This window comes from Bos indicus, chromosome 3, assembly GCF_029378745.1.
Source record: "Bos indicus isolate NIAB-ARS_2022 breed Sahiwal x Tharparkar chromosome 3, NIAB-ARS_B.indTharparkar_mat_pri_1.0, whole genome shotgun sequence".
In the NCBI taxonomy this organism is placed as follows: Eukaryota; Metazoa; Chordata; class Mammalia; order Artiodactyla; family Bovidae; genus Bos; species Bos indicus.
The window spans coordinates 89,428,590-89,441,610 of record NC_091762.1 but is presented as its reverse complement, the minus strand read 5'-3'; the positions used below and the strand labels follow the sequence as shown (position 1 = coordinate 89,441,610).

The 13,021-nt window shown below is 44.5% G+C and overlaps 1 protein-coding gene across 2 annotated transcripts in view; it reads right to left on the bottom strand.

Annotated features, from left to right (window-relative positions):
- C8B (complement C8 beta chain) overlaps positions 1 to 8,242 on the bottom strand; it is a 43,458-nt gene extending 35,216 nt beyond the window's left edge. The window contains exons 1-2 of one of the 2 annotated variants that reach the window (XM_070786461.1): positions 8,070 to 8,242; positions 745 to 901 (exon numbers count right to left, since the gene is read on the bottom strand). In XM_070786461.1, the coding sequence (XP_070642562.1) occupies positions 745 to 901; positions 8,070 to 8,161 (249 nt within the window). In that variant the 5' untranslated portion in view covers positions 8,162 to 8,242. The remainder of the gene's footprint in view (positions 1 to 744; positions 902 to 8,069) is intronic. The other variant, XM_019957381.2, reaches the window with a different exon arrangement.
- Positions 8,243 to 13,021: the final 4,779 nt, after the last annotated feature.

The following is a 13,021-nucleotide window of genomic DNA, read 5'->3' as shown; positions in this document are numbered from 1 at the left end:
ACCAAAGACACAGAATTGAAGAAGTTTTTAAGCACTTGCAGTTCAATGGAAAGGCAAATAAAAGAAAATGAGGAGTGCTAGGACACAGCAGGAATAAGGAGCTGTTGCAGTTCATAAAGGAGTGTCTGGCTAAGAGCGAGGGGTGCTGAGAACTCAAGGAAGGCTTCTCAAAAGAGGTGGCCCCTAGCAAAGTTTCAAATCATGAGTAGGTGTTAGTCAGTGAAGGAAGTGGGAAGGACATTTCAGCCTGAGAACAGAGGATGAAATGGTTAGAAAAACACATATATTCTGTGTGCTGGTGTGGGGGATGTTCTGTGAAGATGTGGGCCAGGTCTATCTAAGGTGTGGGGACCTTGAAGACCATGAGTCTGGACTTGATCCTAAGGGCCATGCATAAGCTTTGGATGTTCAAGCAGGGGACAGACCAGCCAGACTTTCATTTCCAACGGCTCCCCTGGCTGCCGCATGAAAGATGGATTGAAAGAATAAGGCTGGAGGCAGGAAGTCTAATTAGGAAGCTGTTAATGGGAGAAAGGACAGATATGCTTCAAAACAAACCTGAAGGATCAAAGGCAGGATCTGATTGCTCCTTGGAAGCTCAGAGGAATAAAATTCATTTATTAAATCAGCCAACATTTATCAAACTCCTACTATGATCAGCTACTGTCAGCAGTACATTAACTGATCTTGCTGAGGGACAGGGCTCCTGGAAGCTTAGAGGTCTCCCAAGGTCTGGGTACCTACCCTTTTCTTCTGACAGGGATCACACGTGGTCCAGGAAGACCAGCTGGACAGCTCGCAATCAATAGGCAACGGCGTGACATCCACACTCCGCGTCTGTCTCGTCTTGGCAAGGCTCTCATTGACTGCATTTGACCCAAGAGAGGGTGGCCTTTCACCTCTAAAGGTCATCACAGAGAAGAGAGTGAAGTATCAGGAGGTAATTAAGTCTACATTCCACTGCCTATCCATCCATTCAATAAATATATATTTGCTCATTTATGCAAAGCTGGCTTCCCTGGTGGCTCAGTGGTAAAGAATCTGCCTGCAATGCGGGAGACCTGGGTTCAATCTCTGGGTTGGGAAGATCCCCTGGAGAAGGGCATGGCAACCCACTGCAGTATTCTTGCCTGGAGAATTCCATGGACAGAGGAGCTTGGCGGGCTACATACAGTCCGTGGGGTCACAGAGAGTCACACATGACTGAGGGACTAAGGACAGAACATTAGTTTATCAGTCAAGTATCAGTTAACTCATTCAGCAATATTTATGGAACCCTCAGTTATTGCCTCAGATTATGGCTAGCTACAGTCAAAAGAGTATTGCACTCTGAACAGAAGATCATCCATCAGCAGCTGGGTGATCTTGGTCTGGTTTTTCAGCCCCTGAGCACTTCACTTTTCTCACCTATATAATGAGAGAACATACCTCATAAGGCTATTTGAAGGATTAAATAAGAAAGTATATGTAAAAACACTTTATAAGGTCTAAAATGCTTGAGATAGACAGGGATTACAACCACAGCTAGATGTATGACCTCAAGCAGTACCCTTCCCATCTTAGGGCCTCTGTTTTATCCCCTGGAAAATGAGAAGTTTGAGTCCAGGTTCGATGCACGATACTGGATGCTTGGGGCTGGTTCACTGGGACGACCCAGAGGGATGGTATGGGGAGGGAGGAGGGTGGAGGGTTCAGGATGGGGAACACATGTATACCTGTGGCAGATTCATGTTGATATATGGCAAAACCAATGCAATATTGTAAAGTTAAATAAAATAAAATTAAAAAAAAAAAGAAAATGAGAAGTTTGGACTAGGTGGTTTTTAAGTCACTCTTTCATGTTATGAGTCTATGAAACTTTTTCTGAGAACAAATCATATTCAGGATACTGTGCTCAAGAGAACACAGAAATATAAGACACAGCTTCTGCTCTGGAACCCACAGTTTGTCTTAGGATAAGAGAAGACAAACATGTATCCTTCCTTGGCTCTTCCAGACTTTACCAAGGAGGCAGGGTTTTTAAGCATGCAGGATGGATGGTCTGAGTTGAGCTTTAGGACATCACCATGGTTGCAGTATGGAGGCTAGATGGAGGTGGGGAAAGCCCAGAGGCAGGAAAAGCAGGTAGGAGGCTCAAGCAATAGTACCAATGAGTGATGTGAGCCTGAACCACTCCGGCATCCAGGGGATAGAGAATGGGGGAGACAGACATATGAGATGTTTTTCAGGGGGAATGGACAGAGTGATGGGTAACCAGATGGGATGTGGATTAGAGAGAGAAAGGGGCTTAGGATGATGCTGGTTTCTAGTTTGGGTGTGTGGTTGGGTGGGTGGGGAAACCAGAAGCAAAGGAATTTGTTGCAGAAGATGGAGTTGGGGCATGCTGAGTTCCAGATGCCCGTGGCGTCACTCAATAAATAGTTCCTATGTAGATCTGGAACTCAGGAGAGAGATTTGCACTAGAGATACAGATCTGATCACGAAAAGCCACGGGAGAGGATAAAAATATTCCTGAGAGATACCAGCCAAGAATAAGCCCTGGAGAGACTAGTGTCTGCCAGGCTAGAGTGAAGATAGTACATAGAGGTGAGTGGGGGATGGGAGAGGTAGGTGGTGCTACACCTGCAGAGCAGTCAAACAACATGAAACCTGAAATCTGTCTAGAAAATAAGGTAACACTTTTTGTTTAGTCCCTGGCACTCATGGGACATTGAGTAAAACAGGCAAAGAAAGGTCATGTTCTTTAATCTGTTTATGCCTCCAGTTTCCCCATGTGTAATACGATGGGTATATTATAATTTCTGTTTTTCTTCCATCTGAAAAAATGTATAGCAGTGTAAAATTCTTTGTAATTTGTGTTTCTTTTCAAGGCATAAAGGGAGAAAAGAAAGAGAATTAAGATTTGTTGAGCATCCAGGACTTGTCAGGTCCTGCATGAGATATTTCACCCTTGCCATCTTATCTAATCCTGACAGCAATGCTAGAAGGCAGCAACCTCCTAGACAGATGAGGGATATGGTCAAGAGCCACGTGGGGGTCCGAGCTGAGCTCTGCTTGCCTCTAGTCTCTGTGCTGCATTCATTTCCGTACACTACCCAGAAAGAACAGGGCCAGCATTCCCTCTACCAGTCCCCTCCATCTCCAGGCAAGGCCTCCTTCATCTCCTTGTCCAAGATTCAGTCCTTAGGCAGAGGCATCACATAATCTCCACTAGCACATCACTTCAGACAAGGTCATTAACAATACATTCTCACTTGGCAAAAGTCCTAAAAAGAGAATAATATTAACTACAGTGAAATCCATCTCCATGACCACCCCAGAGACCAGCAAAAATCAATTGCCTCGTAAAGTTGAATGTTTAATGAAAGGTCAAAGACTACTGGAAACCACATGTGGGTTCTTTAAAATGGTTACTTGAGGCAGGACTTGCACAGCAGTTGGGGGTGGGGGGAGGTGGTTAGAACTGTGCTCTTATCTACTAATTTTCCCAGGTTTGACAAAACAATACTCTCTGTGATTTGGCTTCACCTTAAGTATGCATTTGACAGCGCTGCAGGTATCCTCTTCCTGTTTTCACTAAGAAACCGTTACATTGTGTTTTTAGCAACTATCCATCCATTTTGGCCCACAGTGGAGACTGAGCAGATAAGTAATGTGTACACATGCTATTAAGAGTCACAATTACTTTCTTCTCTGAGATTTGAAAGCCTGTTAATGGGCAAGATGATCACTTACAGAAGGAACTTAGTAAAAAGTAGTTATAACCACCAGATCTCTCATTTTTGCACCCAATTTTCATTACAGAGGTGGCAATATAATGAGGTAATCAGCTGAATGAATAGTCTGTTTGTAAATTACACTGGATAAGATGTGTGTGGTTTATTAGTACTACAAAATGCAAATCTGAAAGCAAGTGTGTGCATGCTAAGTCGCTTTAGTTGTGTCCCACTCTTTGTGACCCTATGGACTGTAGCCCACCAGGCTCCTCTGTCCATGGGATTCTCCAGGCAAGAATACTGGAGTGGGTTGCCATGCCCTTCTCCAGGGGATCTTCCCGACCCAGGGATCAAACTCTCATCTCTTAAGTCTCCTGCATTGGCAGGTGGGTTCTTTACCACTGGCACGATTTGGAAGCCATCTGCAAGCGAGGCTAGCATTCAATTGCATCTTTAATTCCTGGGACTAGCATGGACCCAACAGAAGACAGGGGCAGTCAGGACCTCTGTGTATGGCTATTGTAACATGTGCCTTCACACTATGAATTTACAGAGATGAATCAGATGGGTGTTCTGACCAACGGACTTGACTCTGTCATTCAAAATTCTCTTTATGCTTTAATGTTGAAAAATTAAACATGCCCAGAGAACTACAGAAAACAAATAATAAATACTCAGGTACTCACAACCCAGGATTGGCAATTGCTAACATTTTGATATACTTCCTTCAAGTCTTTTTTTTTTTTTTAATAAAAAATAACCTTATAAATTTGACATGTGTGGTTGACACCAGCTCCAGATCCATTTTCCTCTCATATTCTTCAGAGGATACTACAGTCATCAATTTGGTATATATCCTTTCAGTCTTTCAAATGTTTACATATACACATATAGACAAAAGATACAGCATTGCTTTTGTGAGCTGCACTCATACGAGGCATAGTATTCTATAACCTGCTTTTGTCAATCAGCATGGTGTTTCCAGGGACTGCCCTGGTGGCCCGGTGGCTAAGGCCCTGTGCTCCCAATGCAGGGGCCCAGGTTCAATCCCCAATTAGGGAACTAGATCCCATATACCATCCCATGACAAAAAGATTCTACATGCCACAGTGAAGACTGAAGATCCCATAGGCCACAGCTCAGACCCAGTGCAGCCAAACAAATAAATTTTAAAAATAAATATTTAAAAAACACTGCATTTCTGGCCCATATATGTTGACTCATAAAGATATCTTGTTCCTTCCTTTTATCTAAATGTTCCATCATAAGACAGGCATTTAACATTTTCTTTTTGAAGGACATTTACAGTTTTTCATCGTTTGGCAATTGCAAAAAATGCAACAGCAAACACCCTTCTACGAGGTGTTGGAATGTATCCCCCACGTAAAGTCTGACAAGAATGAACCTGCCTTTCCTTGAGGTGTGTGGAATGCTGAGGACATATTTCACTCAGTTCTTGTCTCCTAGTCTTTCTAACAGGAGTCTCTGATCAAAATAAAGATGGATCCACCATGCACGGCAGGATTAGGTCAGCAGTAAATTGCGAGCCATCAGTTTATATAGATGGGGTATGTCAATATATTTTGGCTTTCTGTAGAAATGCCCTGACACAACAACTTTCTTGTCATACACAATTTGTTAGGCAGCTGCATCTCCTTTGCAAATAAAATCCTTCCTCTTTGCTGGAAGGGGCAGCTTCTGGGTGGCAGATTTTCCATTTCTCTTCTCTGTGTCATTTGCTGTTGTAGACATGGAATTTAAAGCCACATCTCAAGGCAACACATGTGTGGTCCAGAGATACAGAAATGGCCTTGGAGTCCAGCAAGGCAGATCCACAATGCAGGTGGAGAAAGGAGAATGTATTAGCAAGAGGCAGAAAAATACAGGGGCTCTGGAACCAGAAAAAAAAAATGGATTTGGATCCATATTTTGTTACATATTAAGTGAGGAATCCTGAAATAGTTGCACTCTCTCTCCAAACCTCAGTTTCCTTCTCTGTAAACTGTAAATGATAGCACTTACCTCAAATAGCTGTGAGGATCAGACCTAATACATCTAAATGCCTTACATAGAGCAGCAATAAATAAACACAGGTCTGTCTTATGAAGATGGAATGAGAATTTCATCTGACTTGATTAGAAGAGTAACTAAAATTGGTAGCCTTTCTTAGCTAATATGAAGGTCTCAGCATTTTCTATAGCAGAACTGAAGGCTATTCTTCCATTTCATCTAAGGGATTCAAACATATGCCATGTTCAAGACTGCTCCATGGGAATCACAGGTCGAGGCCAATGCACTAAATCTGGATTCAGCTAAGGGTTTGAGACTCATGAGATGTGAATGAATCTCTTCTCCTTTCTGAGGACCCACTTGCTCCTCTGCATAGTGTGAATAGGTACAACAGCCATCTCATGACATCACTGGAGGGTTCAGCAAGGTTTCCCAGCCTGTCAGCTTCACTCATCTTACCCCTTCATGTCCTACATCCAAGTGAACTTCCTAATATGGAAGTCTGACTGTGTCAATCCTTCCATGGCTCCCCACTACTGAGGATAAAGTTCAAGGTCCTTAGCCAGAGTACTGGTGCCCCCTCCGAGCTCTTTCCAGGATCTGACTCCTGCCAACTCTGCCTTGGTCCTGTATTTGGCAGCTCCTCACTTTAGCTTGCTCCCTGAGTAGCTCAAATGATAAAGAGTCTGCCTGCAATACGGGAGACCTGAGTTCAATCCCTGGGTTGGGAAGATATCCTGGAGAAGGGCATGGCAACCCACTCCAGTATTCTGGCCTGGAGAATCCTATGGACAGAGGAGCCTGGTGGGCTACAGTCCATGAAGTCACAAAGAATTGGACACGACTGAGCGACTAACACTGTTACTATACCTTGGCCTGGACGTGCAGCTGCAGGAACAAGCCAGGCTCTTTCATCTCCACGCCCTTGTCCAGGCTGCTGCTTCTTCCTGGAATGCTCTTCACCCTCTCCCATTTGGCAAACACCTACTCCTACAGAAATATTCAGCTGAACCCTCGACTCTTCTAGAAGCCTCTCCACACTGTCTTCGGAAAAGCCAATCACCCCTTCACCCTCTCCCATTTGGCAAACACCTATTCCTACAGAAATATTCAGCTCAACCGTCCTCTCTTCTAGAAGCCTCTCCACACTGTCTTCGGTAAAGCCAATCACCCCTTCTTCTCTGGTTTTCCACTTGTTCCTGTACTCTCTCTCGCAACAGTACACCTAGATGTGCTCCCATGTTGATTTTCTCCACGAGAACATGACCCCTTTGTGTCCTATTCATCTCAGCATCCTGAGAGCCTGTGAGAGGTCCCACACAGGGGTCCACATGTGGGTAGGGTTGCTATAACCCCTTTAAACCCTCCATTCCAGACACATTTCCTTGGATCCTGATAGACACATAGTACACACAAGGAAGGCCTTGGCTGCTTCATTCTTCTCAGGAACAAGTTGAGGTTCTTTCTATAGTAATAGCTAACAGTCATTGAGTGCCCAATATGGGCAGTGAAAACTCACTGCCCTGGTCTCGGGTGGTGCCCAGCAGGGGCTGAGTGCTCAGCAGAGCTGACACCAGGGGCCGTCCAATGGGCACCAGCTGCTCCTCCCATGAGAGGGTGTGCATGCATAGCCTTTATGTGATGAGTGAGAGAAATGACGTTAACGGTCCTTCCTCCGATGGAACGGCTCACAAGGAGCCTGGGACACGACAGCTTCAGCCTCTCTCTGCAAGGGCAGCAGCTTCTCCCACACCAGGACGATCCCCCAGCTGATACATCACTGAGGCTTCCTTCACTGGATCCCGCCTTGAACTTTCACTCAGATTAAGTTTGAGCTTTCAACTCAGATAGTTTCTTTAGCCTGTTTTGCACCCAATTAAAAATAATCCTAAAAGATTGAATATCTGGAGTTTGTGTGTGTGTGTCGGGGGGAGGGTGGTTTGAGAGCAAAAATTTAGCCTGATGAACAGGTAGAGTAGGTCACTCTTGCATTAAAATCATTGCTATAAGTTGGCTTTTCTTCCTCCATATATAACAGACCTTTTGCTTAAGCAAGTATGCTGAGGCTTTGTTCAGAATACAGAGCAAGGATCCTATTCTTCTTAGCGTGATAAAATACCTTTAAACGCGTCAGTTTCCTACGAGAACTTTTGTTGAAGTCAGTGGCTGGGTTCCACAATAATTTGAAGAGTTGTTGATATAGTGTAATCAGATGCATGTAAATTGCTTCAGGAGATGTTCCTTATTCAATAGGCATGTGACAAGGAGAGAGGGTCAGCATGATATGGCTTTATATTCCCCATCATATTATTGATTAGGAAGTCATTTGGAACTATCACCTACCTGGAGCTGGGCACACTGAAAGATCCCAGGGCAGCACAGAGAAGAAACAGCTCTGCCGGTACCCTCCAAGCCCATGTCCTGGAGGTCTTCATTTTCCCTCTGCGACAGGAAGTCTGACTGCAGCTCCCGGTTCCATGAAGAGTCTACCCAGGGAGTTCTGTCGTCAGCTTCTGTTTCCGGAGAGTAAACAGCTGGGCAAAGTAAACAGAAAGCCACCAGTGACCAGAAACACCTAGACTTTGCACAGACAGAAGACTTATCTGGGACTCCAGACACCAACAAGAATGGTGGAAAGCTTAGATTTTATTCACGTGTAATGGATTCTGGTGGAGAAAGCAATGGCACCCCACTCCAGTACTCTTGTCTGGAAAATCCCATGGACGGAGGAGCCTGGTAGCCTGCAGTCCGTGGGGTTGCTAGGAGTCAGACACGACTGAGCGACATCACTTTCACTTTTCACTTTCATGCACTGGAGAAGGAAATGGCAACCCACTCCAGTGTTCTTGCCTGGAGAGCCCCAGGGACGGGCGAACCTGGTGGGCTGCCGTCTGTGGGGTCGCACAGAGTCGGACACAGCTGAAGTGACTTAGCAGCAGCAGCAGTAACAGATTAAACATTTGTCTCCAGCATTTACTGATAACCCTGAGAGCCACAGTGATAGCAGCACATGAAAAAGTTCAATAAATACCTTTTACTTATCACCTGCACCCTTCACCTATCACCTCTCCTGTGTTAAAGGTAAGAAGACTTGATGGTTTAGCACAGCAAAAGCAGGTGCCACTCATGTAGGGTAATTCAGACTTGTTTTATTTGAGCCTGGAAAAATGCTTCCCCTTTGAATTTTCATCTCTGAATGGCACTCTGTGCCCTGTCATTTTTACGTACCATTAAACAGGATGAAGACAAAATGTGATTCTCAGGGTCTCCTGTTTTCATTTTTGGCCATTTCACAAGGCATGCAGGATCTTAGTTCCCCAACCAGGGACCATACCCGTGCCCCTTGCATTGGAAGAATGGAGTCTTATCCACTGGACCACTAGGAATGTGCTCTAAGGGTCTCCTGAAATGGCATAATCCAAGCAAACGTTCACTTTGATACCTGTAGAAATGATTCCTAGAAACGATTGCCTGTGGCCACATGTGAGGTGTGTCTTTACATTTTCAGGTCCATTGCAGCCGAAGCGTTAGCCCTGACTCCCAACCTGGAGGTGGTACCCACCCTGCCTGGCAAGGAGCACAGAGGTGTGGTGTGAAAGAGGCATGGTGCAAACTCAAAGGTCATATACAAATGGCCCCGGCTCCCAAATGTACCCCTACCACTGACCTCTCAGGATCAACAAGTTAAAGTCCAAACTTCACTGACCAGGCATTTACAAAACCAATCTTCAGACCATAGAGAATTAAAGGAACGGGGCCAACAACCATCCTATCTCTGTTGATCAGGCGGGTGTAGGTGAGGGTCCTAAGAGGGAACAGGCAGTGGGCAACTTGAGGGTGGTCTGGTAGAAAGAACACAGACTGGATTTGACTTCCTTGAACAAGCTACCTAATTTCTTTGAGACTATTTTTTCCCCATCTGGAAAATGGGGATCATGATTCATTAATACTTAGCTCATAAGGTTGTTTTGAGGCTTAACTATATAAAACATTAAACCCTTGACTTATTCCTGACACGGGTTGGAAGCACCAGCCTGCTCCTTGTCCTGCCCTGTCTGCTGAAACAGCTGGGCTGGGGTTTGGGAGTGCAAACAAGGAAGAGTGGCAAGGGGATGGATGGAAAGCCACAGAGGGCAAAGGCCCTTCACAGTAATTGTGCCCAGAACACGGAACACAAGCTCTGCTCTCAGACCCTCCCGTGTGCATTCCACTTGTCATTATCCCAAGCTCAAGGCACCATCTCATCGCTGTCCCAAAGGATGCAGTGACCTGAACTTTGACACAATTGATTGTGGTAGTTAATCATTTGTAAACAAGCAGAAAATTGCATTTCAAGAAAGATCCATGTCCTTTCTCGTTTCAGCTTGCCTTTAAGAGGAGCCACATCTTTACACGATGGGGTTCTTGTTCAACCTCCTAAACTTGAAGGACTCATGGAGAAAGCCACACATTTTAGAGAAAACAGTTACATGAATGAGTCAGGTGCTCACTCACCTCTAGATTTTTTATACATATATTTTTTATGCTGTTCCTTCTTCTCAGAATATGTGCCATGTAGCTAAATATAAGTCATTTCTTATGTTTCATATTAACATCACTTTCTCAAGAAAGTCTTCCCAATGGACTTTTCTGGGCTTGATTCCAGGCACCAATGGGTCTCCTGGAAGTCCAACCTCATAGCGCCCCCTGGTGGCTTTAGGTGCTACTCGGCCTCAGGCTGTGGTGATAATACAGGTATTTTTCATGGACAGTTCTTAGCAATCTAACAGTTTTCCCCATATATCATCTTGTTTGATCTTGACAAAAAAAAACGAAGTGTCATCTTATATGCCTCTGAGATAAGGTTCCTCAATTGGTTCTATAGTTGATAAGAGATAAATCTATGGCTAGATTCAAGTTGTTTTTTTTTTTTTTCTTCCTTATTCCTAACCTCTTCTTTTTATAATTCCTATGCTTTACAAACGTCCTCTTAGGAATTTACAGGACTGATGAATGTCTAGTACAATGATCACACCTGCCTCTCCACTCTCTGGCCATAGCTCTCTTCTTTGGCCAGGAAAGTGGGTTTTAAAACAATCATGGGCCTTCAGGCTTTTAAATGATATGTAGCAATTCATAGCTCCAGGTCTATGGACCTACTGACAGTGTTGTTTTTCCCCACTTTGATAATTAATTTTCTAGCCTCCAGTTCCACAATCAATGCTACATGGTTTAGGTTTTTGTTACAGTAGCATTCCACTCCTGGTACCCACTTTTTTGTAGTAGTTAGCTTTTGCTGTATAACAAATACTCCCCAAACTTGCTAGCTTAAAAGAATGGCCATTTATAAGCTCAAAATTCTTTGGGTCATCAAGTAATTCTGGGCTAAATAAGCTGGGTGGTTCTGCTAGTCTTGCCTGGGTTCACTCATGCAACCTCAGCCAGTTAAGAGGGTTGGCAGGGGGCTGGTTGCTACAGAATGGCCTTACTTACCAGCCTGAGGATCCATCCTTTCAGTCTATACATCTGGGTTGTTGGCCGATGTGATGGGATAACTGAGCAGCACGTCTCCAAAAAAGACTAATTAACCAAGGCTCTTTGACGGTGGTCTTCATGGTTCCAAAGAGCAGCAGGAAAGCATAGGCTCCAATGCACAAGTGCTTTGAAAGCTCTGACTGAAGTATGTCTTAAGACATGGCCAAATCCACGTTCAAGAGATAGAGACATAGATAATATCTGTTGATAGGAGGAAAAGCAGAGTCACTTTGCAAAGGGGTGTGCATCAGGGTTTGTTGGAGAGAATCTGGGGACATTTTGCAATCCACCTCAAACATGCTACTTTCATGCTGAAGCAGTTAAGAGCCAGCGTGCCTTGTCCATTTCTCTCTTCTTCTGTGCTGGTGACTTCAAAGCATGTGCTAAGGTAACAGTGTCTTATGATGGAGGGAGCCTACAGCCCTGACACTGGTTGAGGAGAGTCCCTGCTGATCCATGAGGAACTTCCTATGAGTGAGATTTAAACTTTAATTGCACTATTTCGTTGAGACTTTGTGGTCTATATGTTACTACAGCAACAGCTACCCTACCCTGGCTAATATACTCTTCTGCTACATACAAAATTCAGTGTGCACGTGTGCTTTTCTATAGGAAAAAGTCTATAGCCCTCCTCAGATTCCAGAAGGATATGAGACTCAAAAGAAGTAAAAATAAAATAACACAAGAAGCAAAAATTCCCTCAAGAGCTAGAACTTCTTCAGCTCACAGAATTATCTGTGGTCTCTTTGAAGGCAGTGCAAAGCAGTCTGAAATGTTTGGGACATCAGACAGACCTAGATTGGCATTTCATTTCTCTCATTTATTACCTTATATCCTGAACAAATCCCTTAAGCTCCCCGAGCACTGGTTTCCCTCGTTTCCAGTGTAGGCTTGTTGAAATAATATTTCAATAATCATTTACTGAGAGCTACTAGATGCCAGGTACAATCCTAGGTGCCTAGATATACAAATGAATATGTAATAGACCTTCCTGTAAGAGCTGGCACCATGGTGAGAGGGACAGACACAGTCATATATCAGGGCAGTACCGTGGTTTGGATTTAGCCGAGTGTGTGTGTGCACATGTGTGCACCCGCATGGGTGTGCATGTGGTCACTGGGAAATGTTTCTCAGAAGTGATGCTTGAGTTGGCCCCTCGGGGGTCAGGAGGAGTTAACAAACCAAGCACCAAAGGGAGGGTGTGTGGCAGTTCAGCGAGAGGCCAGAAAAATCAAGATGCAAAGGTGAGAAATTACACTGCATGTGCGGGGAACCTAAGACAGTCAGTGTCGCTGGAGTCTGGAGTTCAGCTTGAGTAGTGGAAAGGAATGAAGCTAGAGAGGCAGATGGGAGTCAGAAGTGGGGCTCGATGGGCAGGGCTAATGATATGGATTTTATCCTCAGTGCAAGGGGGAGCTCTCGATGGGTTTCCGGAGAGAAGGAAGGGGGTAGCTTTCTTTGTGAGAGAGATTGCTAGGCTGCAGTATAGAGAATGGATTAGAGGGAGGCGAATTGGAGCAGAGAGACCGGTTAGCAGACTGTTATAATAGTCCTTTGAAAGATGATGAGGGCCTGAATTAGGGCAGTGGTGGTGCCAAAGCAAAAGAGGGCATAAACACAGTATCCGTCTCCTGTCGTTGAGAAAAGCAAATAACATACTCTGTGAATGGCTTTGTAAACAATGCAACTGTGCACAAAGGTGGGATTATTATGACCGAGATTATGGTTCTCTGTTAAGAAGGGTATATTAAGTACCCAGGGCTGAGCTTAGCAGCTGTTTC